Raw genomic sequence first — 27,926 nt, 5'->3', positions numbered from 1 at the left:
CTTGTGTTAAACACAAGAATGGTATGAACATATACATTCTGCTTACTTCTCTAGTTAAAAGATCAGAAATAAGGAATTAAATACCATTTTCATCTAACTTCTGAAAGAACTCAGTTCTGAAAAACAGTCAAGATAGCAGCCCTAAGCTAGAAGGGAGGTGGTGGTGGGGAAGCGTTCTTAAAATAGAACTGATTCATGAAACTTAACCTTCCTGCTGAAGAGACTAAAAATGAACTGATTCAGCAACCTTTCTAAAACTGAAGGGTGAACTTGTGCATTTAACCTTAGGAGCTAAAACCCAATTTCAACTACCCTTTGCTCTGCAGCACAAAAGGCTACTTTCCACAATGCACTTTCTTCTCCCCCAAAGAGGGAGGGCTTTACCCTTCTGAGTTTAGAGGATGACAAGATTCACTGGCATAAAGGCATACAAACCACTTGCATACAAAAACCTCCAAGTCCTTTATTCATGTTTTCAGGATGTATGTGGTACATACAATTAATGTTACACCAGCTACAGGAAGCCCTCTGTTGCAAGAGGTACTTCAAAACAAGTATCTGGAGCACCAACACAGACAGACACACACACACACAGAGACACTACAAAGTCACTTTGAAATGATTCCCCCCCACCCCAATTTTATTTTTCAACTTGACAGCCAGGACTTCTGAGCCAGAGATTCTGAACATGGCAGATCTCCTAGTGCAGTGGCACTGGTTTAAGAAGGCTACTTCAGAGACTGGAAGGTCAGAAGAACAAGAACTGAGCAGGGTAACTGAAAGCAGTGTCATTTTCAATGCTTTGAAGCATGGCTGCTGTCTGGGTCACTATCTGTAGGTCAGCCTCCTAAGTGTCCTCAGCAAAACCTCCTGCATTACAGGTGTATATTTACCCCTAGAAGCTGCAGAACAGGAGGAGAGCTCCGTCCACCACGCATTGCAGCACTAGTTCCAATTAGTAGGCACTGACACATCAGGAGGGTTAAATAAATGGGACTGGAAAGACTTTAAAAAGGGATGAGCCTGAGAGAAATCTTTGTTCATTATGACAGATCAGTGACAATCCCTTTAGGTCATCAGGTTTCACATGTCCATCTGTTGCCATCTGTTCTCTAAACTCATCCTTTTTTATTCAGATGCTCTGCTTAAAAGTAAACCCAAACTATGTGTGTGTTTCTCCAGAGTTGTTATTCTGGCTTTAGACCTTCTCCTTTCGCTTTAGTTTGGACACTTTCTTGACAGTTCCATTCTTGTTTAGAAGCTTCAAAACACGATCCTTGTGATCCAAGACCTTCAGCATAGAGTCTCGAGCCTCGTTGATTTGATCCATCACAAGTTTACACCTCTGCATATTCCCCTGAAATGAAACACCGTTGTTGTTAACAGCCTAAGCAACCACTGCACCTTCTCCCGATGCCACTGGGAACGCAGGAAGCCTACCTATGTGATTTTTGTAAGCCAGCTTTAGCTCTCCCTGACTGCACTAAGGTGTTGTAATTAAGGGTAAAGCAGCTTTGCTGGCTTGAGAGGCCACAGGAACCTACCTGGATCAGTTCATTGATTCGATGCAAGTCATCATCGGTTGCTGCCTTCTTCTTTGGAATAAGTCCCTCCTGCAGGGCAGTCAGTCTCTCATACACGTCGTGCTCCAGGTTTGTCTAAAAGACAATAGCACTTCATGAGAAGGTTCACTGCCAGGCCAGGAAACATTTGCCCACATTAAGAAAGCTACACAGAGAATACAGTAACCTGTTCCCCTCTCAGCTGCTCATGTTAGTAATTCAGAAGATGGAGCCTCTGACTTAGAGCGTGGCAGTATCAGTTCTTACTAACGGCCCACTTACAGGAGTGCTGCTCCACTTCTGAACAAACATGGATCCTAACCAGAACTGTTTCCCCTATTTCTCACAATACTATTCCAGGAATGCAGAGGTTTTGGGGAGTTTGGTGCTAGAATGCAGAGCACCTACCTCACCCCCAACCTGAAACAGAAGCATCCAGGAATGTGGATCAGTGCTGCCTCCTCAGATCAGCCGCACCATCCCAAACAGACGCTTCTTCAGACCTGTGCATCAGCAGGAGGGAGTTGCCAATTTTGATCATCTGTACAAAATACATCAGCTCTTATGTCTGGATCAAAATCAACACTCTTAAGTTTCCAAGCCACTTAAGCCACATTCCTGAGAAAGGGGAAAGCAGGTCCCACTCCCTTTGGGCATGACACACCAGCTCCTCTATGGTATCCCAATGTCAGATGACTAGATACTGAGTTTGTAAAAACAGCCTTCTCTCTCACAAATCTGTGATCCCCTGCGTTGTAGGAGGCCAGCAAGCCCCTTTACCTACCAGCTGTAGTAGCTGTGCCGCACAGAGATGGACCTTCCACCCTTGTGCACGACAGGATACACCCTTCTGGTTGGCAATCTCCTGTAGCATAGCCTTCTTCTCTTCTGGCACCAGGAAACACAAAAATATGTTACTCAAATTTCAGCAGGTCACCAGGCCTCTCTTCTCAAACAGAAACACTAACTCTAATCCTGCTCTCCACACATCCTAGGAAGTTAAAATGAGCAATGGTCTCCCACTGCTGCTCTTGCTTGTCAACAGGTTACCTTTATTTCCAGAACAATCATATTACATCCCCTTCCTCCCCTCCCCCCATTCAAAGAATGTAGCAGTCAGTGTTTCAACTGGGCTGCATGACAAAGTAAAGGCCTATCCTTTACCAGCAACATGCTTACTTATTCCTTGATTTACACAGTGGTGCAAACCCAACCTGCTTTAAAATTCTAAGATAGTACTAAATAGCCTTAAAAAAAAGAAAGAAAGAAAGAATTTGGTCTCTACTTTGCTTTTCTTAGAATAAAAGTCTTCTTTAGAAGTCTGTTTGTTAGTGGACAAGACTTGTTCCACTAAACTGAGAATGTTTTTGATTAAACTGGCAAGTTTGTAAGGGAGTAAGGAGGTCAGAAACGCAAACTGAAGCGTATCACCATAACACATCACTGTGGGTCAGGATTGCTTTCCTTAGTCACTGTACATAAATAGATTGCTCAATAAACATACGATTTCTCTCTGACAAAACTACAGCTAACTCTCTGTAGCATCCTTCCCTTTCCTCTTCCATCCTGAGAGTGCAAGAAACTTAGGCAACATCTAGCCAATTAAAGTCACTTATCAAGCCAATTAGCTCAGCCCTCATTTTCCAAACTGCTATCAAAGCTTTTCTGTGCGCTTTGTTTTATCAACACCAGCCAGCCAAGAATGCTGCCAAGCTGCCCTTCACAGGCAGGCTGGAGTGGTTCGCCCCGAGGAAGGGAAGTGCCAAGGCAGGAGCAGCAGACTGACCTTTCACCCGCACATCGCTGTATCTCTGGAAGTGGTGGTAAGCAGCTTTCCAAGGGTTGCGGTAGTGGCGCAGCAGCGTGATGGGCGGCCTGGGGCGCACGGGCACGTATCTTACGCCTTCCTCATCTGCAAAAGGATCCGGGGAGAACTGTGTGATTATCAGGAAGCCAGTGAAAGCAGGAGATCAGCATGACACAGTAATTCCAGCAGAACAGTGAGCACCACCTCGTACAACGTGATACTCTGTGGTGAGAAAGGTCATTCTCCCCACACATGGCTCTATATATAGTGGTAAGGAGTATAAATCTATACCCTCTCACTGTGTGTGCTATAGATAGTGCTGAGGAACGGATACTGCACTGCTTCTGTTCAGGAAGCAGAATGACAGAGCACATTCTCTGAGAAACAAATGGAAAACATAGACACTTGATCAGGAAAGAAGACAGAGATACCTTTACCTATGTACTCCTTTGGAGGAGACTTTCGCTTCTCTGTCTTCACCAGCAAGCTTTTGGCAGTGGATTTCTCATCATCAGTGCTGTTTGTTTCCATCATGTCCCCTTCCTCCGTGGAGATGACATGCTGCTGCTTACGGGGTTTCTTCCTTGGGGAGGCACCAGGTGGCAAATCACTTGGAGGCATTGAAAGGTTGTTGGCCAGCAATGCCAAAGATGGAGACACTGTACTTGTAGTCAAAGGAGGGACTGCTGAGAGGAAGACAAAAGGAAGAGAACCCAAACCATCAGCAGGATAAAGGTAACACACTGTTTGAACATTATCTCCAAGAGCAGTTCCTGTTTCAGCACACTGTGAGTAACATGAAGCTCCATGTGTAGCACTTCTGTTCCACGTGCAGAAGTCCAGATATTAAGCCAGCAGTAATTGCTAGGACAAGGCTAGATGCTAAGATCTCCAGTGTCTCATATGCAAAAGCATAAAGAATGAGAGCAGAGACACCTGTCCTGCAATTCCTTAGTATTTAAAGCTTATGTTAATGTTACAAGAAGAAATCTGTACTAACATCTGTCTTGTGCTGCTGTGAGAAAAAAGGGTCTTTGTGTGTATGCCAGCATGGATCACAGTCATCAACAAGCAAGTCCCTTTCCTTTGTAGTGCAAGTAGAGTCATGCAATTCAGTCCGAACCTAGTGCTCTCCTTGCCAGAGTTCACCTGTATGGCCATGCCAACAGCTCCTCATCAGCAGGCTGCTGCAGTGATCAGCACACCTCTGCAATCAGGCAGTTGAGTGGGAGGTAGCTTGAAGAACACTCCTTTATGTGGCATAGGGAAAGCCAAATCAGCCCTAAGGCCACAGCACACAATACCTGGTATGGGATCTCTTAGCAGTTTGGTATACCCACCATTACCAGCCAGAGACAAAGAACCCTGAAGAGCCAAATGCTACCTGCCTGTGGTCTAGAGGTACCTGTAGCAAGTAGCTCCTTCCATCATAGGACAACATAACAGCTTTAAAGTGAAAAAAACAGTAACTAAACCAGAACTCTGACACTCCTGAATGTAGGATACCTATAGTGTTTGAGATCCTTAAGGATATGGATTTTACTGATCACAGAACAGCCATGACAAGAGGGTCCTATCAAGTCCTGCCCTGGTCACTAATTCTTCACATACAAGAAAAGCCACTGGACCTGAACCTTGGGATTTGTGAATTAACTGAACTCACCCATCACATATTGGTGGTGCTGCTAAGCATGTGTGCTTTAAGCAAGGAATTCACAGACTCTTTGGAGTTGCATCATTTGAACATGAACAAAGCAGTCACGATCATGAGAGATTAGGAAGAAGGCAAAGAACAGCAGAATCACAAAATGGTGGAGGCCAGAAGAGACCTCTGGAGATCCAGTCCCACCCCCCTGCTAAAGCAGAGTCACCCAGTGCAGGTGACAGATGAACACATCCCGACAGGTTTTTGAAGTCTCCAGAGCAGACTCCACCTCTCAGGGCAGCCTGGTCCAGTGCTCTGGCACCCTCAAAAGACAGAAGCTTTTCCTCATGACTTAGATGGAACTTCCTGTATTCTAACCTGTACCCACTGCCTGTCGTCCTGTCACTGTGCACAACTGTAAAGTGCCCAGCCCCATCCTCTTGACCTCTACCCTGTAGCTACTGATCAGCATTGGTAAGATCATCCTCAGTTTGCTCTACTCCAAGGTAAAAAACCTAGGTCACTCAGCCTCTCCTCATGAGAGAGATGCTCTCCAGTCCCTTAATTGTCTGAGGTCTCCTCTCTTGGACTCTTTCCAGTAGTTCCCTGTCTCTTTTGAACTGGAGAGATCAGAACTGAACTTGGTGCACCATATCATAGTATCATCAGGGTTGGAAAAGACCTCACAGATCATCAAGTGGCTACACCAGGGCAGAGAGGGGAATTTAACGAAGCATGTGGGAACCCTTTGACTGATGCTCCGTTCCACCATAAAGAGATGCAATTTCATTTTCAGAATGAATGAGTTGAAATCCTCCTAATGTTTCCAGTGTGTCTCAACGAAAAGGCAGCAGCCTGACAATTAGTAGCTACCTACCAGATACTGGTCGCATTATGTCCATAGGCTCCACTTCCTCTTTGATTTTTATCTCTGGTACTGCAGGACCCAGCACTGCTGACAGAGTACCACTCATGGTTGATGGAGGAGCAGGTGCTGCCACAATTGTGGTAGAGGTTGGTGGAGCAGCTGGGACAGCTCCTGGAATGGTGGACAGTGCTGCTGCTGCAGGCTGCGAGGTGGGACTGGCCGCTGCAATGATTGTTGGAATGGCAGAGGGGGGCTGCTGGGAGGTAGGGGGGACTGCAACGGTAGGCTGCTCGGCGCCTTGGCTAGGCACTGCTTCCATAGACACAGTGACTGGAGTGGCCATGGACACGTGGATTTCAGGTTTTGGCTTGGCCCTGTAACAAAGAAAAGCAAAAGAAGCTAAAGTTGACTGCACCTCAGTCATGGCCACCTAGCACAACGTGGATTCAGACTGTCCAGTTCTTCCCGCACCCACAAGTAACACCTGGCTCAGCCACATGTCATCGCAGTTACACTTCCTCTCCCACTCCCTTTCTAATCCTTTGCATTTATTACATCTGCTGTTTTCTTCCACTCACTGTAGCAAGCAAATCCCATGACGAATTCCAGATAACTTCAAAACACTTGTGAAAGGATTGAGACAATTTCACAGTGCAGACAAGAGTGACTTTTACTCAAAGCTGTCCTGCAGGAGCTCCCACTGTAACTAACCAGTGTGAAATAAATTGCAAACCACTGAACTCCACTGAAGCAGAGTAGAAGCTCCATTTACTTTTCTTCAGCATTCATTTCCAAGCACTATAGGAAAAAAAAACCCCTCTTGAGGTTCATCCTTTCCAAGAGCAGAGCTTTTAGTTTCTCTAACCATGCTTTCAAAAAGACCTCAGCTTTCCAACAGCAGAACTAGTCAAGTGTTCAAAGTCGTCACACTGACAAGTTCAAAACAGATTAAATTTCCCAAAAGGAAGGAAAATGCTCCAGGAGCCAAAGAATACAAAATTCAAAGAGATACCATGAAGCTATGATGATGCAGTTGGCTGTTTTCTAAAGCCTTACCCAGCAGGCCTTGGTGATCCAGATGTGCTTCGCATGGTGCTCTCAACGCGTGTGCTTGCTACTTCAGGTGGCTGAGGTGGAATTAAGCTTTTCCGGACTGCCAGCCTGTAAGAGACACAGATCTCAGATCCCCACCTCCCTGATGCAGAGAGAAACACCACTGACAGCAAGAGAATCAAGCCTCTCTGGCCCAAACCAGGACAGGAGTTGCAGCTGCATCTTTGCACTGTCTTCAGCACAACTAATTTGCTAGAGTCTCCTTTTACTTTTCAAATCAGATGTTAGATTTTCTCTGCAGACAAAAAACCTATAGTTGCTCTGGCCTAGTCTGACCCCTTTTAGAGTTCCTCTGTGAATGCTGGCTTTACTTTCACCCTGCCAGTCACAGCATCTTGCTGAGACTGCCAGGCTCCAACAGTAGACAAAGGGAGCCATGCCACTGGCTTCTGCTGCTATTTCAAGACTGAGGAAATCGTCTGGAACTAAACAGTGCTCAGACAGGGATCTGCTTCGTTTTGTTGGACTAGACTGTGTCAAAGGTGTTCAAGCAAAGACTGGATGAGGCACTTAGTGCCATGGTCTAGTTGACTGGATAAGGCTGGGTGCTAGGCTGGACGGGATGATCTTGGAGGTCTCTTCCAACCTGCTTGATTCTGTGATTCTAAAGCCTGACTCCAAGACCTCAGGCCCTGAAGGTGGATGTTAGGCAGCACAGGGCTGAATACAGGAAGTATTTTAGGCACTAGTCAGTCTCCTGTGGGGCTGCAAGTCAGACTGTTGTCCAGAACAATTCACCTCTCAAAGAGAAACATTCTTTAGTGATCTACCTCTGCTTCTTTAATTTCTGTTTCAGTTTTACAGGCTACAGTTTCTCTGCCTTAAAAAAGGTTTCCACCCAAATAAGAAAATAGGCAGTTTTAGTCTCATAGGATACATCAGTTCCAAATGTTTTCCGTTGTTACTGGGAGGAAATGCATTGTTAATTCCAAAGCTGTCTCTTGCTTCTTTATTCAGGCGTTTAAAATTAGACAGATGACATAAAATATTTTAAGAGTTTAAGTTACTCCCTCCCTTTTTCCTAATGAGATTTCACAGCAGGGTACTAATCCTATCCTTTCTACTCATCTACATAGTCTTCCAAGAAAAGCACTGAAGACAAAGCATAGAATTCCAATTTTAGGAGATGATGAACTCTTTGTTTTTATTAAATTAAGCAAAAAAGCCTCAAATCCACTTTCCCTCATAAGGTCACTTTCAAAAGCTAGGACACACACTGTCCCTCTTCTCATTTTATTACTGATAGCAAGAGAAAACTAAATCCTACCCTGGGGGAGGAAAAGCAGCATGTTTCACAGATCAGCAGGTTACTCATAACCACTGCTGACTGAATAACCTGCTAGAACTTTTCTTATCTCCACTGAAATGATTCCCTTTAGTCAGGCTAAACTGCACAGGAGGGTCATTCACATGTCACCTTCCATTCTACTCACCCATCTGTGGCTGGCTTCTTCCGGAGGATGCTTGGGCGCGGGGAAGAGCCTTGGGCTGGTGCACTGGCACTGGCACTCTGGCTATGGGTTTGTACAACTGTGGTTGCTGCAGAAGCCGTGTTGAATGTGTTGCTAATAGGATTGGCTACAATGGTGGCTCCATCTGCCAAGACTACTGCTGGGAGGGATGGACGTTGACATAGAGAGAAGAACAGATAGAGAGAGGGAAAAAGCAGCAATTACTTGAGGGAACTTGATGACACAGCAAGTATTTGCAGAGCACATGGTGTCCACGCTCCTGACTCCCTCAGTCTTTAACTGCAGTGGTTTCAGGCTATTTTGTAAGCAATACCTTGCCACAAGCAATCTGATCAGTGACGCTCCTGCAGGGAAGATGGAAACTACCTCCCGCCTAACAACTGCTGCTAGGGAAATAATCTTTTCCAGAAGAAGTGGAAAACACAGAAGTCACTAGGGAGATCACCAACACAAATGGGTCAACAGAGTAACACTCCTGGTCAAGTCTGCACAGCAATATGTGCCACATGTAAGTTAGCACCATAGGCTGTGTTTATGTTCTGACCTTCTGCCAAGGCTGGCTTGGCAAACTAACTGACCAGAGCATTTAGCCATCAGGAAGCCACCACGCAGCACGTCTAGCAGCCTCGCAGCAACACATTAGCTTGGCTGCCATCTCCCATTTCTTAAGGAAACTGTTGGGGTTTCAACAGACCAGTGATTCCTCATGAAAGATGACTTCTACCATAGCCAGATCAGGTGGAAGGTACCTGGCTGTATTTACATTACTACTGTGCCCTGATGCGTAGCCGAAACAGTTTTGAGAACATGATTTACTCGTATGTGACTCTTCCCACGAGGCTTTACTGAAGAGGATTGTTTAAGTTCAGGCATTACCAATTTTTTTTCTACTCAAGTAACCTATTGTTGAGGTGCTGGAATGTGTCCAGAGAAGGGAAACAAAGCTGGTAAAGGGCCTGGAACACAAACCCTATGAGGAGAGGCTGAGGGAGCTGGGGTTGTTTAGCCTGGAGGAGAGGAGGCTCAGGGGTGACCTCATTGCTGTCTACAACTACCTGAAGGGGCACTGTAGCCTGGTGGGGGGTGGCCTCTTCTCCTAGGCAACCAGCAATAGAACAAGGGGACACAGTCTCAAGTTGTGCCAGGGTAGGTATAGGCTGGATGTTAGGAGGAAGTTCTTCACAGAGAGAGTGATTGGCATTGGAATGGGCTGCCCAGGGAGGTGGTGGAGGCACCGTCCCTGGAGGTCTTCAAGAAAAGCCTGGATGAGGCGCTCGGTGCCATGGTCTAGATGATTGGCTAGGGCTGGATGTGCTTGGAGGTCTCTTCCAACCTGGTTGATTCTATGATTCTATTCCAGACTACCCACACACTCCACCCAGCACAGCAGAAAATAGCCCCTGGGAGAATACGCGTATGAATGCATCTAGGGTGCACTACTGTGCTGGAGACTATACCAAGACCATGAGCCAAAGAAAGAAAAACAGATTAGTGGGACAGAAGTTCTGTTGCTCTTACCTGAAGTCTTGGTGTCGGCCTGTGGCTGCTGAGCGCTGATTGGTGCTGGCTGTAGTCCCTGCGTGCCAATTGGTGCAGCAGGGTGGAGTCCTTGCGTCCCAATGGGTGCTGGCTGAATACCCTGGGCACTGATTGGTGCTGGCTGGATCCCCTGTGCGCTGATTGGTGCTGGCTGGATGCCCTGGATGTGACGGGCATGGGATGCATCAACAGTCATCAGCTGCATGGGATTGAGGTGGACAGTGGAGGCCACTCCAACGCCAGTCTGAGCTGTGATGGCTGAATTGGGTGCCTGGGCTGAAACTGGAAGCAGAACACAAACACCTCATCACACCTGCCTCATGGGTCACCTCAGTTCTCCTAGCACCTCTCACTCAGATACTACCTTTCAAAGACTGTTTTGCTTTGAAAAATCAATTTGCCAGGCTGCTTGCTGCTGTAGTGAATTTGAGAGTGGAGAGGCCATACTGTCTGCCTGAAGAATTAAACATTACTGCTTATTTCCATTCCATTTCCTTTGTCAAACTGCAGCAATAGAGAACAGATCAAATTTACCTCTACTTTTAAGAAGACTCAGATTCCATATCTGTACCCAGATTCCAGTCTCAGAAAGCTCGGTACCATTTCAGCTGACTATCCACCACTCACAATGCTTCTAAGTTCCAATACTTGGCATATTCCTTGCTTAATACAAACTCCAAAACGTCATGAAAAAAATCAGAAGCCTAAGCCATTCATTAATTCTCTTTCCACAGTGCTTATCATTACATCAAGCAAAACTCTCTAGACCTTTGATTGTACAAAAACAAGCAGCAAATGCAGAGATTCAAGCATAAGTAGTTTAAAACAGAGCTACCTTCCTTATCCCCTTTTCCCAGACACATAAAATCATAAAAAAGGTTTTTTCTTAGTGCAAGTGGACAAACTGCTCTGGAGTTGAACACAATCTTATCTGACTCGGAAAAGGACTTGCAATTATAGCCTGGGTCCCACAGCCCAAACAAACATGAAGTATTTCTGTGGCAGAAATACTTCTGCTGGTAATGAAGCACCTGCTCTAAGAAGCTCAGACAGTTTATTTGAATTTACAGCTCTAAGCAACTATGATTCCATCTTTCCAGATCCACTGCACAGTGTACTATGCTTCTGCCAGCATACTAAGCAATGATGCCAGACTACCTGCAGATCCTGGATCTCCTGATGTCCAGCCTTTACACAACAGTATCACCACTTGTGCAGCCACACACAGAAAGCAAGTGCAAACTTGCCAACAATGAACTTGCTTGCTAACAATAGAGAGGCTTCTCACCGCAGAACAAGCTGGTTTTGTCATTGTCACAGCATTTCCATCAAGCTCTTGTGCTGACAAGACAGTCTAAAAACATCCATTAGAAACCTGAAATCTGTGACCAGGTCCCTGAAAATGGCTTCAGTATAAAGTATGGCACATTAATTCTCTTAGTGGAACAGCTTATGTGAGACACTCCTATTGCAGAACTTTCTATCCAACAAAATCCTTCTGGAAGGCTATACGAAACACAACCAGCATGTGGAAAGCCAAAGCTACTACTCCACCTAAAAGCTCTGCATTAACTCTCCCCATCTCAGTGATCTTTTAAAAAGCCACCTCTGTGCTTCATACCAAAGCTTTCATGTGGCTGTGCTCAGCAGAGGTGTGTGTCCATGCTGATGCCCCCAAACCCTCTGCTTTAAGTTGTCACCAGTTACTGACATCATTGCTACCTTCAACTGATGCTTCAAAACAATCTAACAAAGAAAATGTCTCTGTCAATGAGGTCCTGCTGAGGAATCTACATCTGCTTTTTGAAAAATCAGCATTAGCATAGTATCACCCTGGCATGCTGCCAAAACTGGAACTCCAGTCATGTCCTGTCAGGGATCTGTAACCGCAGCTGCCAACACTGAGTGCCAGCACCCAACTGCACCTTGTCCTTGAAAACCTTCAGCCAGAGTGCAGGAAGGTAAAAAAGCTCATCCATCCTTCTGCAAGTTATCTGATCACCCTGAAGCCCACCTCAAATCCTGACACTGACTTATGACCAAGACTTGCAACTCTCCACTGGCATTTCGGTGTCAGAAAGAAGAGGTCCCAGTAACTCATGAATTCCCTATGTGTACTTTCTCACTCAGCAAACAGGCTTTGCCACCTCTTAGTCCTTCCAAATTCCCTCTGTATTGCTCCAGATTAGCATGCCTCCAGCAGACACAGGTATCCCATGAAAATCCAAACCATGCACATTCCTACTATTTGGCCATGATCACACTGCAGGGAACAGTCCTCGAGCACTTAGTAACATAAAAATACTCCAAATCCTGTTACAAAATGACCTAAGTTTGGGTTGAGTCATAAGTTTTGTCATGACTCACATGAACTGTTTTTTACTACCTACAAATTCCTGCAACAGTTCAAATGTGAATTGCTTCATTCTTCTAAATCAAACACTAAAGGCACAAGTGTGGAACACAGCTTATTTTTAACATTTTTGGCTCAGCTTTCTCTCCCAAACTGTACACTTATGGGCAAGGAGAATACAAGGGAATTGGCAAAACATCAGGGAGAGAAGATGTGCAAGGTTTTGCACATCCTCCTGGTTTGGAGGAGTTGAATTGTTCTGACTTGTAAAGTCAAAAACTCCTTAGAGAGATTCAAACCCCTGGATATCAAAAGTGGAACTTCTGAGAAAAAAGCCTGTAATTAGCTGTGTTTAGTAGGCCGCAGAAGTAGTACAATGCTCCTTGTACATGAGTCTTCCTCTCAGGCAACAAGGCATCAAAGAGCTCTTGTCAGCAATTGTCAGAATCAAGCACAAAACCCTCTCAGCTTCTCCCACCACTGAGACTCATACATAAGCTGACAACTGAACAAAGTGTCAAACAGGTTGCCCCAAAGCTGTTCTTACCTGGATACTGGCGAATGGTGGACACGGAGCTGGTGATGGGAGTATAGGTGTGTGCAGTCAGTGGATAGGCAGAGGGTGGATATGTTGGTAAGAAATACTGGAACTGGACAGGCACTGACTGCCTACAGACATCAAAGAGAGCGAGTATTACACACATCAGTTCAGCAGTTCATCTCCAATCCCTGCCTTGGGGCCACTCCCGAGTTTTGCAGTCTCATCAAGTGTCTCAACTACTGCGATTAATTCAAAACCACCAAGTCCCCAACCCCTCCTCCAGCTTTTCAAACCACAGGATTTCCAGCCCATCACTCAAACCCCACTCACAGTCTCATTCACAGAGCTGCTATTTCCTCACCTGTTGTCATTTCTGGTTTCCATTGCTACTGGGTTGGGAGATGCCCGGTGACTGGAGAGGGGTATGAGATTACTCCTCTCTGCTGTGTAGTCAGACTGGATCCGGGGAGAAGTGTGAGTGATTTGCTGAGGAACCACTTTAGCTGCATAAAGACAAACATGTCATCAACTGACAGTCAAAGGAAAAGCTGGTAATCACTGCAAAAGCAAGAGGAATTCTCCTGGCAAAAACACCAATACCACTCCCTTCCCCCTTAGCCCAAACAAAGCCAGCCCATCCCCAGATGATTTCCTATCTGCAGTGATGACAGATTTCCTCAAGTCAGGAAGAACAAGGGAAGCAAAGCATTTTTCATCTACTTATACACCTAAGTGATGGATGTTATAAAGGTATACAGAAATTATACTTGCTAACAGAGTAAATTACTCCAGTGCTCAAGATGTATTATTTTAGGGCCCAATATCAGCCCAATCCTTTCTGCTGTCAAGAACTTATCCCAGTTGGCAAAACAAAATTTGACAGACATCAATGGAAATAAGATCAAAGCAGACAAGTATGCACAGAGGCTAAGAAAACATCTACAAAAGCTTTACAGGAAACATCAATGTATGGAGACATAACTTCATTCCTTGGAAATGTAGGGTAGTGAATGAAATTACAAGACTTCAAAACAAGAAGGAGGTCAGTAGGAAAGTCGAGATAAAGAGAAACGTGTAGAGTTCTGCAGGAAATATCTCAAGCACATTCCACATCTAGGCAAATAAAGTTCCCTGCCATCAGACTGTAGTGTTTTACCTCCAAATGCAGACACTAATCCAACTGAACAAGACCATACCTCAAGAAGCACAGGAAGAAGCTTATACAATCAACTAATGAAAGCCATTCTATTGCTAAGCAGTTACAATTTCTAGTCACAGATCTGAAGTGACAAAAGGCTCATATCTGTCTAAAAATTAAAGTAAGTTAGTGAGCCATTTTATTACTTACTCCCAGAACACCTATTCCTGGTATTAAAAACAGTCATGCAGACTCTTAACTGGTTTCTTTCAGCCTGAACCGATTTTCTTCCTCTCCTTAATTTGTCAATATGCACAAATACTATTAGCATAAACAGAAGAATCAAAGCATCACACACTCCTTTTAAATCTGAAATCACTTACCAACTGGGATGTTTGAGGTTGTGACAGCTGTAGCATGGGAAGAATGGGAGGGCATTGTCATGGTGACAATGGTACTTGTAGGCGCTTGGGTGTGAGACACAGAACCTAAAGGAAAAAGAAAACCAAACATACTAGATCTTTCTACAGAGCCCTGTCTCACCAGTCCATCTATTCCCAAATAGAGGGCAAAAACCCCAACCTAGACAACCTGTCTAAAGAGTCCATTAAGCCTTCTCATGCACTTCCAAATGCAGTCTTCACCACAAAAAAAACCAATTTCCTCAACAGTAATTTGGTTCCATCTTTAAGGAAGAAAGCCAGCAAAAAGCAACAACAAAACCCACCCCCTACAAGAGCATTATGAACACTCACCAGCTGTGGTTGCTGAAGCAATGGTATTTGTTGCCAAAATAGGTGCCACTGTTGCTGCTGCCACTGGAGTACCAGTACTGAAGATAGTTTTCTATCAAAGTAAAAGAAAATCTTTAAGTAAAGATTAGTACATTACCAACATACATTTAGTCTGTAATCCTGTCAGACTGACTCAAGAAAAATAATTTCTAACCTAACACTAACTCTTTTCCCAAATCTTAGCCCTCAAAAGATAGAGAGATGTCCCTAAGAAGCAAGAGGGTTTTTCCTTTTTGCAGTTTACCTGAGCCATGGTGTGGAGCTGTGGCTTCTGTGCTCCTATGGCTGGGTGAGAGGGCAGCGTAATCCGAGTCGCTGTATCCCTGGGCTGTGCAGGCCGCTGGATACTAATAGCTGCAGAAGGTGGATGCTGCTGGATAGACAGGGTGGGTCGACTGCAGGGAAAGAGAAATCATCGTGGAGATAAGCATGTGGGTGCTAAATAGAAGGTAAAATGCAAGGACATGCAGCACTGCTATCAAGTACCCAGTAAAGCAGCAAAAGAAACCTGAACTACACTTCTCAGTCCTCATCTGCCCTACATACCCAACCAGAATCATAGAATCAACCAGGTTGGAAGAGATCTCCAAGACCATCCAGTCCAACCTAGCACCCAGCCCTAGCCAGTCATCTAGATCATGGCACGAAGTGCCTCAGACAGGCTTTTCTTCAACACCTCCAGGCACAGTGACTCCACCACCTCCCTGGGCAGCCCATTCCAATGCCAAGCACTCTCTCTGCCAACAACTTCCTAACAACATCCAGCCTAGACCTCCCCCAGCACAACTTGAGACTGTGTCCCCTTGTTCTGTTGCTGCTTGCCTGGCAGAAGAGACCAACCCCACCTGGCTACAACCTCCCTTCAGGTAGTTGTAGACAGCAATGAAGTCACCCCTGAGCCTCCTCTTCTCAAGACTGTACACCCCCAGCTCCCTCAGCCTCTCCTCATAGGGTTTGTGTTCCAGGCCTTTCACCAACTAGGAGGGCAGATTTATCAGCAACTCCTGCTGGTTCACAGAAGCAGCTTTGTCAGGGATGCTTTTCAACATTCACATGCCATTTTTCACCCTGTCTTCATTAAAAATTATAGGCCAACTAGCCACAAGCTCCTGCAACAGAAATTCTGCTTTCCAGCAAGCAGGACTTCTAAATAGATTCATTTAAGGTCATTCCTTCTCAGAACACAGCAACACTGAGCTCTGAAGTTCACCTGCAGAGGAATTTTTATTCCCAGAACTGGAAGCATTTGCAAGGGGCAAGCATTGCTGTATTTTTAAAACATAACCCTCTAGATGTGGAATGATCATAGAATCATAGAATCAACCAGGTTGGAAGAGACCTCCAAGATCATCCAGTCCAACCTAGCACCCAGCCCTAGCCAGTCAACCAGACCATGGCACTAAGTGCCTCATCCAGTCTTTTCTTGAACACCTCTAGGGACGGTGCCTCCACCACCTCCCTGGGCAGCCCATTCCAATGCCAATCACTCTCTCTGTGAAGAACTTCCTCCTAACATCCAGCCTATACTTTCCCCGGCACAACTTGAGACTTGATCAGCTCTGCACAAGAATGTTTTCCCTTGCTGCAGCCTCTGGGACAGCAGAGCACTCTCAATATCAGTGTCTTTACCTGAGGGTTGACTCTGTAGCATGTGCTGCTGTTGTAGTTATAACAGGGGACTGAGCTCTTGTGGCTGAGACAGTTGCCACCACAGCAGGAGGAATAGCACTTGAAGTTGTCACGGGAGGACGAGACTGTACAAACAAATCAAAGAGAGACACATTCAGAGAGGGAATGTTCAGAGCATAACTAGGAACTACTCAGCTAAAACTGGTTTTCCTATGTCTTATCACTAAGTTCTGGCATTCTGAGGCATTTCCAGACTTCACATTGGCCTGCAGCCTCCTAAGGAGAACTGTGCTTATTTTCAGGATCCCATCAAGGTATTTAGGAAAGAGCCAAAGGTCAGTTCCCTTCAAAATAAAAAGAAACCCTGATCCAAGTACATCAGGATCCTAACTGAAAATGCAAAGTTCTTTAACCTCTCAACACTGAACACCAGCACTATTACAGGGAGATGGTATTGGTATCTCCAGAAGCTCAGTAAAAAGTCTACATCAATACATATTCTGAGGAACTTAACACAAGAATATTACACCAGACCTTTCAGACCTTAAAACTTGAGTATATTTGAACTAAATCCTCTCCCCAGTTTCTATGCACTTTGGAGTCAGTAAGAAAAAAACAATTTCTGGCACCAAGTCTACAAAGGAAATAAAACCACAGGAGCAGTACAACAATTTCACTACTTGCACCCAAGAAGAACTGGAAGAGAGCCAAGAGTAGCCTCAAGTCAGTAAATACATAATTGCAGCTTATATACGACAAGTGTGTGCCAGGAAGGATTTGGAGCTGATGGGCACTGCTCTGCAGAGCTGCCTGGCTGCTACCTGCCTGGATTGGCTGGTGAATGATGTGCTGAACTGCTGGCTGAGCTGTAGCTGCATTTGGCAACTGTGAAGCTGGTCTCAGGACTGTAGTTACTTTAGAACTGGACATCACTGCAGCGGCCGCTGCACCTGGGGAAGAAATGAAGTGTGTTAAAATACCCTGCATCCAAACAGCTCCAGCATGACTGCAAAGGCAGATCAGATCAGTGTTGGCTGCTATGCATGTCAGTTTTGATGTATTTCAAAGGTACAGGTGACACTGGTTTAAAAGTAAGGCTTGCAACAAGATTCACCAAAGTATGTGGGGAAGGGTAGGTATTGCTTCAAATGGCCTGGCTCTATTGGTACTTCTCACTTCTCATTCCCCTCTGTTCACCTTATACTGTGAATCCATTTGTATTTATTCCAGGCTATGGAAGTCAGTAGAAATAATTCAGTCTGATTACTGGGTTAATGTGTAAATAAGTCACCTGACAGCTAGAATAAGCTCACTGCACCTGATGAACTTCATAAGGAAAACACATGTGCAATATAGAACAAAAGCCAAACAAACAGGACAAAAAAAACCCAAACAAACACCATCAGAACAAAAAACAAAGCCCACCACCAACTCAAACCCCCCAAACAACAACCAACCAAAAAAACCCCAAAACTTTTAAACCTGCAATTGAATTTCCTTACTGTCTGCTGTCTCCTGACCATAATAAATCACTATGGAAGGCAAAGACCCTTGAAATAATTCGATGGGCCAGGCTGCAGAGTTTTTGTAGATGACCAGAACTGAAATTCTTACTACATTATTACTACAGAAGTTAACATTTAAATTGAGAAAAAAAAGAGCAGGAAGTAAAAAGGAAACATGTCCTAAGTCCCATTACAAAGTTTGTGGCCCCTGTTCCATCAGAATTGAGAACAGCACTACATGTCACTTCAGTTACAAAGAAAGCTGTGCAGTGCTCCCATCTGCTCCAGTAGAAGATCAGGTCTTTTCTTCAGTGACCAAATAACTTTAAGGATGAAAGGAAATAAAATTCTCAGTGGTACTATGAATTCAGATCTGTTTCAAGTTGAAATAGAAACCTAACCTATAAGCTCTTGACATTAAATCTGCAGTCAGAAACCAGCCAGCCTGTATTGAACCCAGGGCTTCTCTGAAGTGGCCAGTCTCCTGTTTTGTAAGCCATAGCAACCAAAACCCTGAGAGACAAGAACCTGCAGTTGTCACCAGCACTGAACTCAAGGGTAAATACAAATGCACACAGTATGATGTGTTAGTATGCTCAAAGTGCACAAGTGACCCTGTGACAGCTGGGTACTGCAATACGTCTCCCAACTGCTCAGGTGCCACGGTGTGGTGAGCAGTGCTCACTACTAAGACTCTTTGTGACATTTTGCAGGGCAGTATATAATTTTCCTTAAAGTGTTCACTGCTTTCACAGCACAGAGCTGGATTCTGGTATCTGCCAACATTTTAAACACTGTCACACAGTCCTGCCCTAAATGGCTGAAGGGAACATAATTCTTAAGAGGTCAGCAGTCACCTATTTACTTCAGCAGCTTTAACGGCTGAAGTACTTGCTGCGTTAGCTGCAGAGATGAAGGCTAGATGAGAGGCTGTGAACAGAAGGCAGGGACAGCACAGCTAGATCCTTACCTCGGGGTAGGTGAGAAGCTCCAATGTGTAGTGGAGGCCCAGGAGCACTACTTCTGATGATAGACATCTGCACATTGGTAGCCATGATATGATGCAGGTTACTAGGATGCCCCTGCAGAGTTAAAGCAATAACAAAAGCCAAAATGAACTGTGAGCTGCATTAACAAGAATTAACAGCACATTATTACCTAAGTCCCACAGACAGAAAAAAGATTTTTGTAGAAAGTCACCTACAAACCAACCAGAGATGGTCTTTTTGCCACCAGTGACATTTATACCACCTCTTGTTGGCAAATGCGGCCACAAATTAATCTGATCTGCTTGTAATTCTGGACTTTCCAGGGATATCAGCAAGATAAAAATCCACATCCTCAGCTGGCCTCACTCAAATCCATCTAAGGGCATTTTATATCCAAACCCTAAAACTTCAGAGATTTAGTGATGAGTATCCTGGCAAACTAGTTTCAAATGACAAGGACTGGCTCTGCAGTCAAAAGTCAGAGGGGACAACACTCTAAAGCATTATCTACACCTCCCCTCAAATGCTGTCACTAGTCATTTCATAGGAATGCATTCCAAACTGGTCTCTCCTGATCTGCTCCCAGGAGAGCTAAAGAACATTACAGCAATGACTCTCCACACTTTGCCTACACAAGAAGTTCTCCAAGGGTACTGAAACAGCGGAAGCCTGTAAGGAAAGACTCAGCTCCATAGCAGCTTGGATGTGCCTCTGCCACCAGAGCCTCACTGTGCTGCATCAGTTGGATAATGACAACAAAAGAGCAGCTTTCTAAAGAGCTAAGGATAACTGAGTCTGAGGTTTCAAGCTCTAAGCAGAAGTGATTGAACACCCAGTGGCCACTGAATGAGGAAGCCTGCTCTCGCTCCCTTCCCTCCTGATGCAAGAGCTCACCTCAGTTGTACCGATATTAGCAGTGATCTGACCATGCAGTGAGCTGGAAAACAAAACAAACAAAAAACCCAAACCCAAACCAGACCTGCTGCCCACTGATTGTTGCCACAGGAATTGTTGGAGCCTGTGGTATGTTGCTTTCCATGGTCACAGTAACTTGCCCAGGAACCTTTGTGGGAGTTGACAGAGTGGAGGGTGGAGCAGGAGCAATGGGCCGGCTGGGCATGGTGGGCTTCAAGGGAGGCTACAAGGAATACAAAGACAGAAACATTGGCAACTCCAAATGACAGCTGAATGTTGAAGCAAAAAACATTTCTGGAGGTTAAATCCTGGAGAGAAAGTCAGCTTAGTGCAAGGGTAAGCACAGTTAAGTACCTGAGGAGAAAGGATACTGGTCATTTAGAGCTATTCCATTTTCATTTGGGACAAAGAAAAGGCATGTTCTTGCACTGCAAATGTGTGGCTTCTAACACAGGCTGAGCCATGAGCAGGACCCTTTAGTGCTATGGTATTCCCCTAAACACTGTCAATAGTTAATCTGATACTCCCATCCACTCCTGCAGAGAAAATGGAAGATACCAGAAACTGATAAAAATGCTCTTCTCTTAAGCAAACCCCTCCTGCCTCTTCTCAAAAGTAATGCTGTGGTACTACAAAGTCCTCAGTGTATTGTATGGAAGAGCTAAACCCATGAGATAGCACACTGCCAGCAGAAGCACACAAGAAAAGCTTTAAGGAACAAAAGCAGGCATGTTTTCCTGTAACTTAATTTTGCTCAACGCTCTCAACCTGTGACACAGACTGCACTTTTCCCCCCATATGAATTGTGACCACCTTCATTACCTTCATTAGTCCATCTGAAAAGGAAAGTGGCACAGCTGGAGTCAAATGTGCTGGTGGTGCTGTCACTGTCACTGGAGCACCAGATTGGACAGGGTGGTGCTGTGTCAACATCTGAACCTGTGGATATGGACGAACCACCACTGGTTCCTGCTTTTCTTCTCGAGGCTGTATAGATGCACCAGGGCCAATGTGCTCTCTAGGAGCAACTTCTGAGTCACGACTGGATTCATCACTCACTAATGAAAAAAGACAAAAAGGAACTCTGAGGAGAAAGGTTAAAAAGTTTAACAGTTTTGCACTGATCACCCACCAGATCAGAGGTAGGATGCCAGAAACAGTTAAAGAAAGAAATTCACCCTCACAATTAAGTATATTCCAGTGATGAAAACCCTGAGAACTCTGGCACTGCTTCTCATGGCTCCTCTCAGAACTAGAACTGACAGAGCCTAAAAAGTTGGGCAACCTGCAGTCATCTCCAAGAAGTCCACCTAAACATCTTCCTCAAAGACTGACTCATCTTTCTTTCCAGTGAAATATACATAATTGTCTTAGTAACTGCCAGAAAATCCCACATCAAAGAGGTGGTATTAAAAGCGTTACGTGTGTGACTATCAAGCTGAAAAATCAGTGTCAAACCTCTGGAAAAACAAATCTGCTCTCCCGTCGGTCGCCTCTGGTAGCCTGCGGAAAACCTGTCACCTCGGCAGGGACAGCACTGGCTCGTATCAAGGCTGCCAGCCCATTTTCAGCTACATGGAACATTCCCCCATTCCCTCATCAACTCTGCTGAGAACACGCAGAGGAGTTGAGGGCACAAGCAGCCGCGCAAACATGCTTCAGACAAGCAAAACTCTACCCCGACGTCGTTTTTCAGAGTCGGCAACTAATTCGATTTTCGCCGTGTGGCAGCTTTCGGCTTGGCTGCAACACACCGGCAGGGCCGCCTCGCTCGCTCTACCCGGCACCCAGTGCCACCCTGTCCCCACACGACCGCCCGAGACCACTGGAGGAGCCAAGGGAGGGAGGAAGAACGCGACACTCAGCGTGGGCGGGGGCACCGCGATCACATCCTGCTTCGGCCGCCCACGGAACTCGGCGCAGGGCGCCCCTCCCGCGGGGCCGGAGCCCGCTTACCTGTGGTAGCGGGGGCGATAAGTCCAGCGGAGCCGCTGGTAGGGATGGGCGGAGGCGCTGGTCCCAGGCCGGCGGGCGGCGCTCCTGAGCGGGGAAACTGCTGCGAGCTCATGTCCGCCTGCGGGTACCGCCGACCGTTACACTGCGTCACAGGACGTCACGCAACCGGCGACCCGCCCCTCCCGCTCCTCGCCGAGGAGACGGCACCCCCGGCAAGCACCGCCCCAGCGCCCGCCCCGCTCATTGGGCGCGGCGCTAGCGGCACTGCCAACCCTGCGCCAATGTCTGCAGGGCCCCCCGGCGCCAGCCAATCCAGCGCAGGGCTCCGCAGCCAGTGAGGAGCGACCGTGCCAATGACCTCACGAGGCGGCGAACCAATGACAAGGAGGACAACGCTGGCCAATGAAGGGCGGCCGTAGTGCCCGGACCCGCCCTGCCGTGCCGCCGTGAGGGGCCGCAGGGCCCGGATGTTCCCGGGAGCGCGGCAGTGCCCGAGGTTGCCCGTGCTCGCAACGAGTGTGGCCCGCAGCGCCCGGATCGGCCCTGCCCGGCCTTTCCTAACCCTGTTTTCCACTGTCTCGTCCTGCTGCCGTCCCCTCCCGCTCTTCCACCCCCATCTCGCCGCCGCTCGGGGCTCCACCCCTCCCGTCTCGTTTTCTCTCTCCTCGCCCCCGCCTCAGCCGCTCGCCCCGCTCCGCAGCGCTGTCGCCAGGCGCGGGCTCCCCTCACCGCCACCGCGCACTGAAGCAGCGGCCGCCACCTCCCCAGTCGCAGCTCTTCTCCGCAGCCGCACCCCGCCCCCAGGCTTAGGCAGTGCCGAGAGCGCTGCCGCGGCGATACCTGTGCCCGGGGCGCCCCGCGGCAGCCGTCGGTGAGCCGCCGCCGGTGAGGAGCCGCCGCCGAGAACCAAGCTCCCCTTCCGCCGCTGCAGCTGCCCACGGCGGATTGGCTTCAGCCGGCCCCACCCACCTCAGCGTCCCTCTCCTCATTGGCTGCGGGGGCACTGCCCCCCAGCCTGCCGGGAGATGTAGTCCGCGAGCGCCCCCCCGGAGGCGGAGCTCTCGCGAGACGCGGGGGGGCGGTGCCCGGCCTGGGCGCACCATTGGTCGGCAGCGCTGCGGTTGCCCTGGAAACGCGGTGTGGGCGGGGCCACACCGGGGCCACGCCCCCTGACGGCGGCTTGCGGAAGCAGCGGGGAGCAGCGGCGGGCTGCGTGTAGCCGCCCCGGGACTAGGCCCGCCCCTACTGGCAGCTCTGCGTAACCGCCCCAAGGCTCAGCCCTCGTCCCCAGCCACCTTTGGGCACACGGCCAGTCAGTCCTACGGCTTCGCCACCTGCTCCTTCTGCCAGACACCCCTGTGCTGCCGCTCTCCTGTTGCCCCGCCGTCCCTGCCCAGCGCTCCCCCACGGCTCTGGGCTTCTTTCACTCCCCCGTTTCTCATCTCTGCCACCTCTCCAGAGCCGGCCCTTCACAAGGAGCGTTCCGTGCAACCGTCACCCAGGCGCAACAGACAGCGACAGAATGCTGCCGAAAAGGCTTGGCAAAAGCTTTGCTTCTTGCTCCCTGCTAAACAGAAGTTTGCAAAGAAGCACCTCGAAGCCAGGGAAGGGCTGCAAAAAGCACAAGGCACCGAGAAACAGCTGAGCTTATCACTACTGGCCTGACATGGGGCTGGCCCTGCAGTTTTGCTGCTGTGTGCCTGTTCTGCTAGGGGACTTTGTTACTGAACAGACTGCATCAAGAAATACTTGATGCCAACAACTCTGTTGTCTCTGGCACAAATACTTGCTACTCACTGAGATAGAGGGGAACAAACAAATCAAGAGAAGCCCAAACCTTGATGACAATGCACACAGCAACCCTGAGACACCACCAGTCCAAGGATGCCTCATTCTAGATCACACACACATCAGGATACCACGATTTTCTATGTTCCTGTTTAGGACCTTATGTCTTGAGGCTGTCAGACAACTGTCATTTTCAGAGTTTTAGTGATATTTTGAAGTTAAACCAGAAAGGAAACATCAAAATTACAGAATCACATTTGACTAATCCCTACTTTTGCCTTACAAACCCTTTAGATTTGTGTTTTGCACAGCCCTGCCAACACCTGTTGAAGAAACTCTCAGCGTGGGCTGTGCTAGGTTCACTTTGGAAGGATACTGCTCTTCAGAGTGACCATTGATCAGGATTCAATCAAGCCACCTGTCCTGTGGCTTGATTCTTAGGACACAGCTCTTACCCTTTGGCTAGACTCCCAGCATTATTTTGGCTCAACACCTTTCAAATAAGATGAGCAGTTCTGCTCTGCCATCTCCATGGGGCTCAAGAAAGCAAGAGTAATGCTGCAAAACGTTCAGAGGATGTAGCAAGGGGAATCAGACATAGAGCATATGAAGAACAGCTGAATGGAGCTGGCATCTTCATGCTGGAAAAGGGACAGTTCAGAGGCAATTCTGGAGTGCTGCAAAAGGTATTGAGAAGATGAACACAGTACAACTCGTTTTTAGTTGCAGTATGTTGTTTTCTATTTACACTGTAAACATGAGCAATGAAAGAGGCTGTTCTTTGTGTGTGACTAAGATATGGAATTCCTTTCAACAGGACAGGTTACCAATAAGACTAGTTAATGAAAGAAGTAACACTGACGCCACCTTTGCCTCTGGCATTACCTACTTCTTAAACCGAGGCTGCACATATGTTCTGGTAAAATCCTTGCTCTCTCTTTGCCCTGATCTTACCCCTCTGGTAGGGACCCAACACGGCTGTTACCAGGTTTTCAGATGTGGGACCCACACACAAGCTACCGAGACGCAGGTGGCAGATCGTCGCTATGGAAAACGCAAGGATGTGCGACGAAGAACTCTCCTAGAAGGCTGCTGAAGGGAATTCAGCGAGTCGAGCTTCCTGCAGCCCCGCGTGGAGCAGGGTACCGGCGCCAGCCAGGCCACCGGCTCTGTCGCAGGCACTGCGGACAGGTGCACGGCCGCTTGCTGGCACTGCCATCCCAGAGGCCGCGCCCGCAGCTCTGGCTACACGCAGCTTTCCGGAGACATCGGCTGCGGCAAGTGCAGTTGAAGGATGGCGGCGGCTCCGGCCGGGCTCTGCCAGCCGCCCGCCTCCAGGCTTGGGTGATGAGAGGCATCTCTCCTGAAACGTGCCCGCGCTCCGCCTGCCGCCTTACCGGAGCTGCCGCTCCACGGACGCGCAGGACACCGGTAATGCCATTCGAGCCCTGGCCACAGCAGGACGCGGCAAACCGGACGCTGTCCTGACCGGAGCAGAGGCGGGCTCAAGGCTGCGCAGCAGCCTCGGGCGGTACCGAGAACGGGACTCAGAAGAGAAGGCGAGCCGTCGTGCCTCGCACGGCACTGCCATCCGCCGGCTGAGCCCCAAGCCGAGCGACAGGAGGAAGGAGCAGCATGCCCTGCTCAGCAGCTCCCCAGCACGGCAGCCAGGCGGGCAGGCTGCGCCGCCAGGCTCTGACTCTGCGGCGGCGCGGCGCGGCCCCGCTAGCCCGGCAGCGGAAGCGGCGCCCCCGGAAGCAGCGGCAGCGACAGGAGCCGGAAGGGAGTGTGGCGGCCGCTCGCAGGTGCGGTTACCACGGCGACCCGGGCGCGGAGAAGGGGAGGAGGCGGGCGGCGGGGAGGCCCCAGCCGGTGAGGGGCTCAGGGAAGCTGCCGGCGAAGGCTCGGGGCTGATGCTGTCAGAGAGGAGCGGCGCTGCGGGTCCGGCCTCTGTCCGGTGAGGCACTGTGAGATGGTAGTGGGGCCCCTGGAACGACGCGCGGCCTCTGTTCGCCGCTGGTGCGGGCGAGTCAGCGACCGTATGTGCGGAGAGTGAGTGCAGAGCTGCCGAGACCGCGATCGGGAGTCAGACGCCCTTGGCCGTTGCCGCACAGCCCTCGGGTTAATGGTTTCCAGTCCGCAGCCGCCTGCGCGGAGCTGCGGTGCAGCCGGCGAGCCTGGCACCGGGCATGCAGCGCGGCGGGTCAGGTCCTTGTGGGAGCACGCTGCTTCTTAACGGCAGGCTGCAACTCGGGCTCTAGCCAGAGCGCTTCGAGAGTGTGTTCCTGGACTGATCGGTTCAACGCCACGTTTTAGTTTCGGTATCTAGTACAGCCGCGCCGTGCCCGTACTTTAAACCGGTGATCTTTTCGGTTCCACATGCTCAGTCCAGCCAGTACCTCAGCTCGGCGTTGCGGGCCTGACGCGGGAGGTGGCAGCTTTTCCCTTTTGCCCATCCCTGAAGTGGAGCGTTTCACCCGCAGGACATGGCAGAAGTCACTGCCGTCAGCCTGGCAGCACCCGCGGTGGGATGATTGATTCCTTTCCCTGTGGCTGCATGTGCAAGTCTCCAGAAGTGTACTGAACTGAATAACTGGAGGAAAAATAGGGACGAAAAATATTTACAAACGAGTCTTGGAGAATTTGTCTTAGTTCACCTCACTCTGGTGGATCTTGAATCATTTACATGTCTCCTAAATCCTCTCTTCTCCAGCGTGTGTTTTGAGATGCTGCTCTTGCTTTGGTTTATGGCTGTTACTATTAACTGAGTGTAGATCGGTTTTCTTTTGGCCAAACTGATGCCACGTGGCAGACATGTCCTTTTTGTTTTCCTATTTCACCTAGAAAAAGGCTTTTATCACAGGCTTTCGTGGAATGAGAAACAGGCAGGAGAGTTTTGGCTTAAAAGTGCAGTGCAGTGTCTTAATTTGCATGTTCCAAGCCACTTTCTGTGGTTTGCAGTGAATAAGAAGGATTTGATTCACTGAAGGTGGCCAAGAGAGCCAATGGCATCCTGGCCTGCATCAGGAGCAGTGTGGCCAGTAGGACAAGGGAGGTTATTCTGCCCCTGTACTCAGCACTGGTCAGGTCACACCTTGAGTGCTGTGTCCAGTTCTGGGCCCCTCAATTCAAGAGAGATGTTGAGGTGCTGGAACGTGTCCAGAGAAGGGCAACAAAGCTGGTGAGGGGCCTGGAACACAAACTCTATGAGGAGAGGCTGAGGGAGCTGGGGGTGTGCAGCCTGGAGAAGAGGAGGCTCAGGGGTGACCTCATTGCTGTCTACAACTACCTGAAGGGAGGCTGTAGCCAAGTGGGGGTTGGTCTCTTCTCCGAGGCAACCAGCAATAGAACAAGGGGACACAGTCTCAGGTTGTGCCGGGGTAGGTCTAGGCTGGATGTTTGGAGGAAGTTGTTGTCAGAGAGAGTGATTGGCATTGGAATGAGCTGCCCGGGGAGGTGGTGGAGACACTGTCCCTTGAAGTCTTCAAGAAAAGTCTGGATGAGGCACTTGGTGCCATGGTCTAGGTGACTGGCTAGGGCTGGGTGCTAGGTTGGACTGGATGATCTTGGAGGTCTCTTCCAACCTGGTTGATTCTATGATCAAATTAAATTATAAGGAGAGATGGAGACAGTGATTCTCCAACAGGGAAAGAATCAACCAGAAGTAGTAGTAGAAATGATTCTGGGGTGAACTGCAAAGTTTTGGGGGTTTGTTATGCCTGGTGGAAGCCAAGACTTCACTCTACAAATATTGACCGAGCTTCCTTCTCACACAGTGAGTGGCATTTGTAACCATTCTGTGTCATGCGATGCCATCTGTCCACTTCCTTGGTGCAGCAGAAAACCTATGGCATGTGCAGCTGAGCACGTTGCTCTTCTGCAGTGTGCTGCACCACAGCAAGGTGTTTCTGTCCTTGCTCTGAGACAGTGAGCATTGACATACAGAAAGCAACGGGTGGTGAACTTCTAGCTGGCATACTGTAAGTCTGTGAAGTAGGATGAGGGGTTTTTGTCTGTCCATCTGCCTGTCTGTCTCCAAGCAGAGCTATAGCTACAGATGTTCTTGCCCAAGACTGCTTTTTACATTGAGCTCAGCATGAAAAAGGGACATGAGTTAGATCCTGATGGGTTGTTGGATGTGATTTACCTGGAATTTGAGTGGGCTGTTTTTTCAGTCGTGGAAGGGAAATGGCAGATGAGCTGTCCAGAAAAAGCAGGATTTAAATGCCTGGGTGTATATTTGGTGTGTGGTAAATATATTCTAGTCACAGCTGGGTCAAAGAGGGAAGGCTTGAACTTTTGGAGACTGTAA

At 48.2% G+C, this 27,926-nt stretch overlaps 2 protein-coding genes across 8 annotated transcripts in view; one reads left to right on the top strand and one right to left on the bottom strand.

The window, feature by feature from the left end:
• Positions 1-443: 443 nt before the first annotated feature.
• SAP130 (Sin3A associated protein 130) lies at positions 444-22,755 on the bottom strand. Of its 5 annotated transcripts, none has more exons than XM_064165247.1 (21): positions 22,667-22,755; positions 21,827-21,944; positions 20,693-20,928; positions 19,935-20,093; positions 18,937-19,048; positions 17,287-17,411; positions 16,462-16,586; positions 15,077-15,227; positions 14,794-14,884; positions 14,422-14,526; positions 13,262-13,403; positions 12,907-13,028; positions 9,986-10,288; positions 8,429-8,606; positions 6,939-7,043; positions 5,892-6,256; positions 3,807-4,055; positions 3,349-3,474; positions 2,347-2,450; positions 1,545-1,658; positions 444-1,357 (listed from the first exon to the last, which is right to left on the bottom strand). In XM_064165247.1, the coding sequence occupies exons 2-21, from the start codon at positions 21,936-21,938 to the stop codon at positions 1,199-1,201; spliced, it is 3,183 nt and encodes a 1,060-aa protein (XP_064021317.1). In that variant the 5' UTR covers positions 21,939-21,944; positions 22,667-22,755; the 3' UTR covers positions 444-1,198. The 5 variants fall into 5 exon arrangements, with proteins under 5 accessions (XP_064021317.1, XP_064021313.1, XP_064021312.1 ...); XM_064165243.1 differs by having other exon boundaries at positions 3,807-4,052; positions 22,667-22,749; XM_064165242.1 differs by having other exon boundaries at positions 8,429-8,603; positions 22,667-22,749.
• Positions 22,756-25,453: 2,698 nt separating this feature from the next.
• Positions 25,454-27,926, top strand: part of UGGT1 (UDP-glucose glycoprotein glucosyltransferase 1) — a 68,374-nt gene continuing 65,901 nt past the window's right edge. For 2 of the 3 annotated variants that reach the window (XM_064165241.1, XM_064165239.1), the window contains exon 1: positions 25,454-25,571. The gene's annotated coding sequence lies outside the window, so the exon portion shown is untranslated. The other variant, XM_064165240.1, reaches the window with a different exon arrangement.

The sequence above is a fragment of the Pogoniulus pusillus genome, chromosome 26 (genome assembly GCF_015220805.1).
Source record: "Pogoniulus pusillus isolate bPogPus1 chromosome 26, bPogPus1.pri, whole genome shotgun sequence".
Classification (NCBI taxonomy): Eukaryota; Metazoa; Chordata; class Aves; order Piciformes; family Lybiidae; genus Pogoniulus; species Pogoniulus pusillus.
The sequence above is the reverse complement of the archived record's forward strand: the minus strand, read 5'-3'. Positions and strand labels throughout refer to the sequence as shown.

Bases quoted from the DNA above. Each gene is read 5' to 3' on its own strand.
- SAP130 (XM_064165247.1), bottom strand. From the start codon at position 21,938: ATGAGCTCGCAGCAGTTTCCCCGCTCAGGAGCGCCGCCCGCCGGCCTG. The intron at 20,094-20,692 runs GTAATGAAGGTG...TATTCCTTGTAG, and splicing joins TTTCAGATGGACTAATGAAG to CCTCCCTTGAAGCCCACCAT. The intron at 13,404-14,421 runs GTAAGTGATTTC...GTCTTTATGCAG, and splicing joins AACCTCAAACATCCCAGTTG to CTAAAGTGGTTCCTCAGCAA.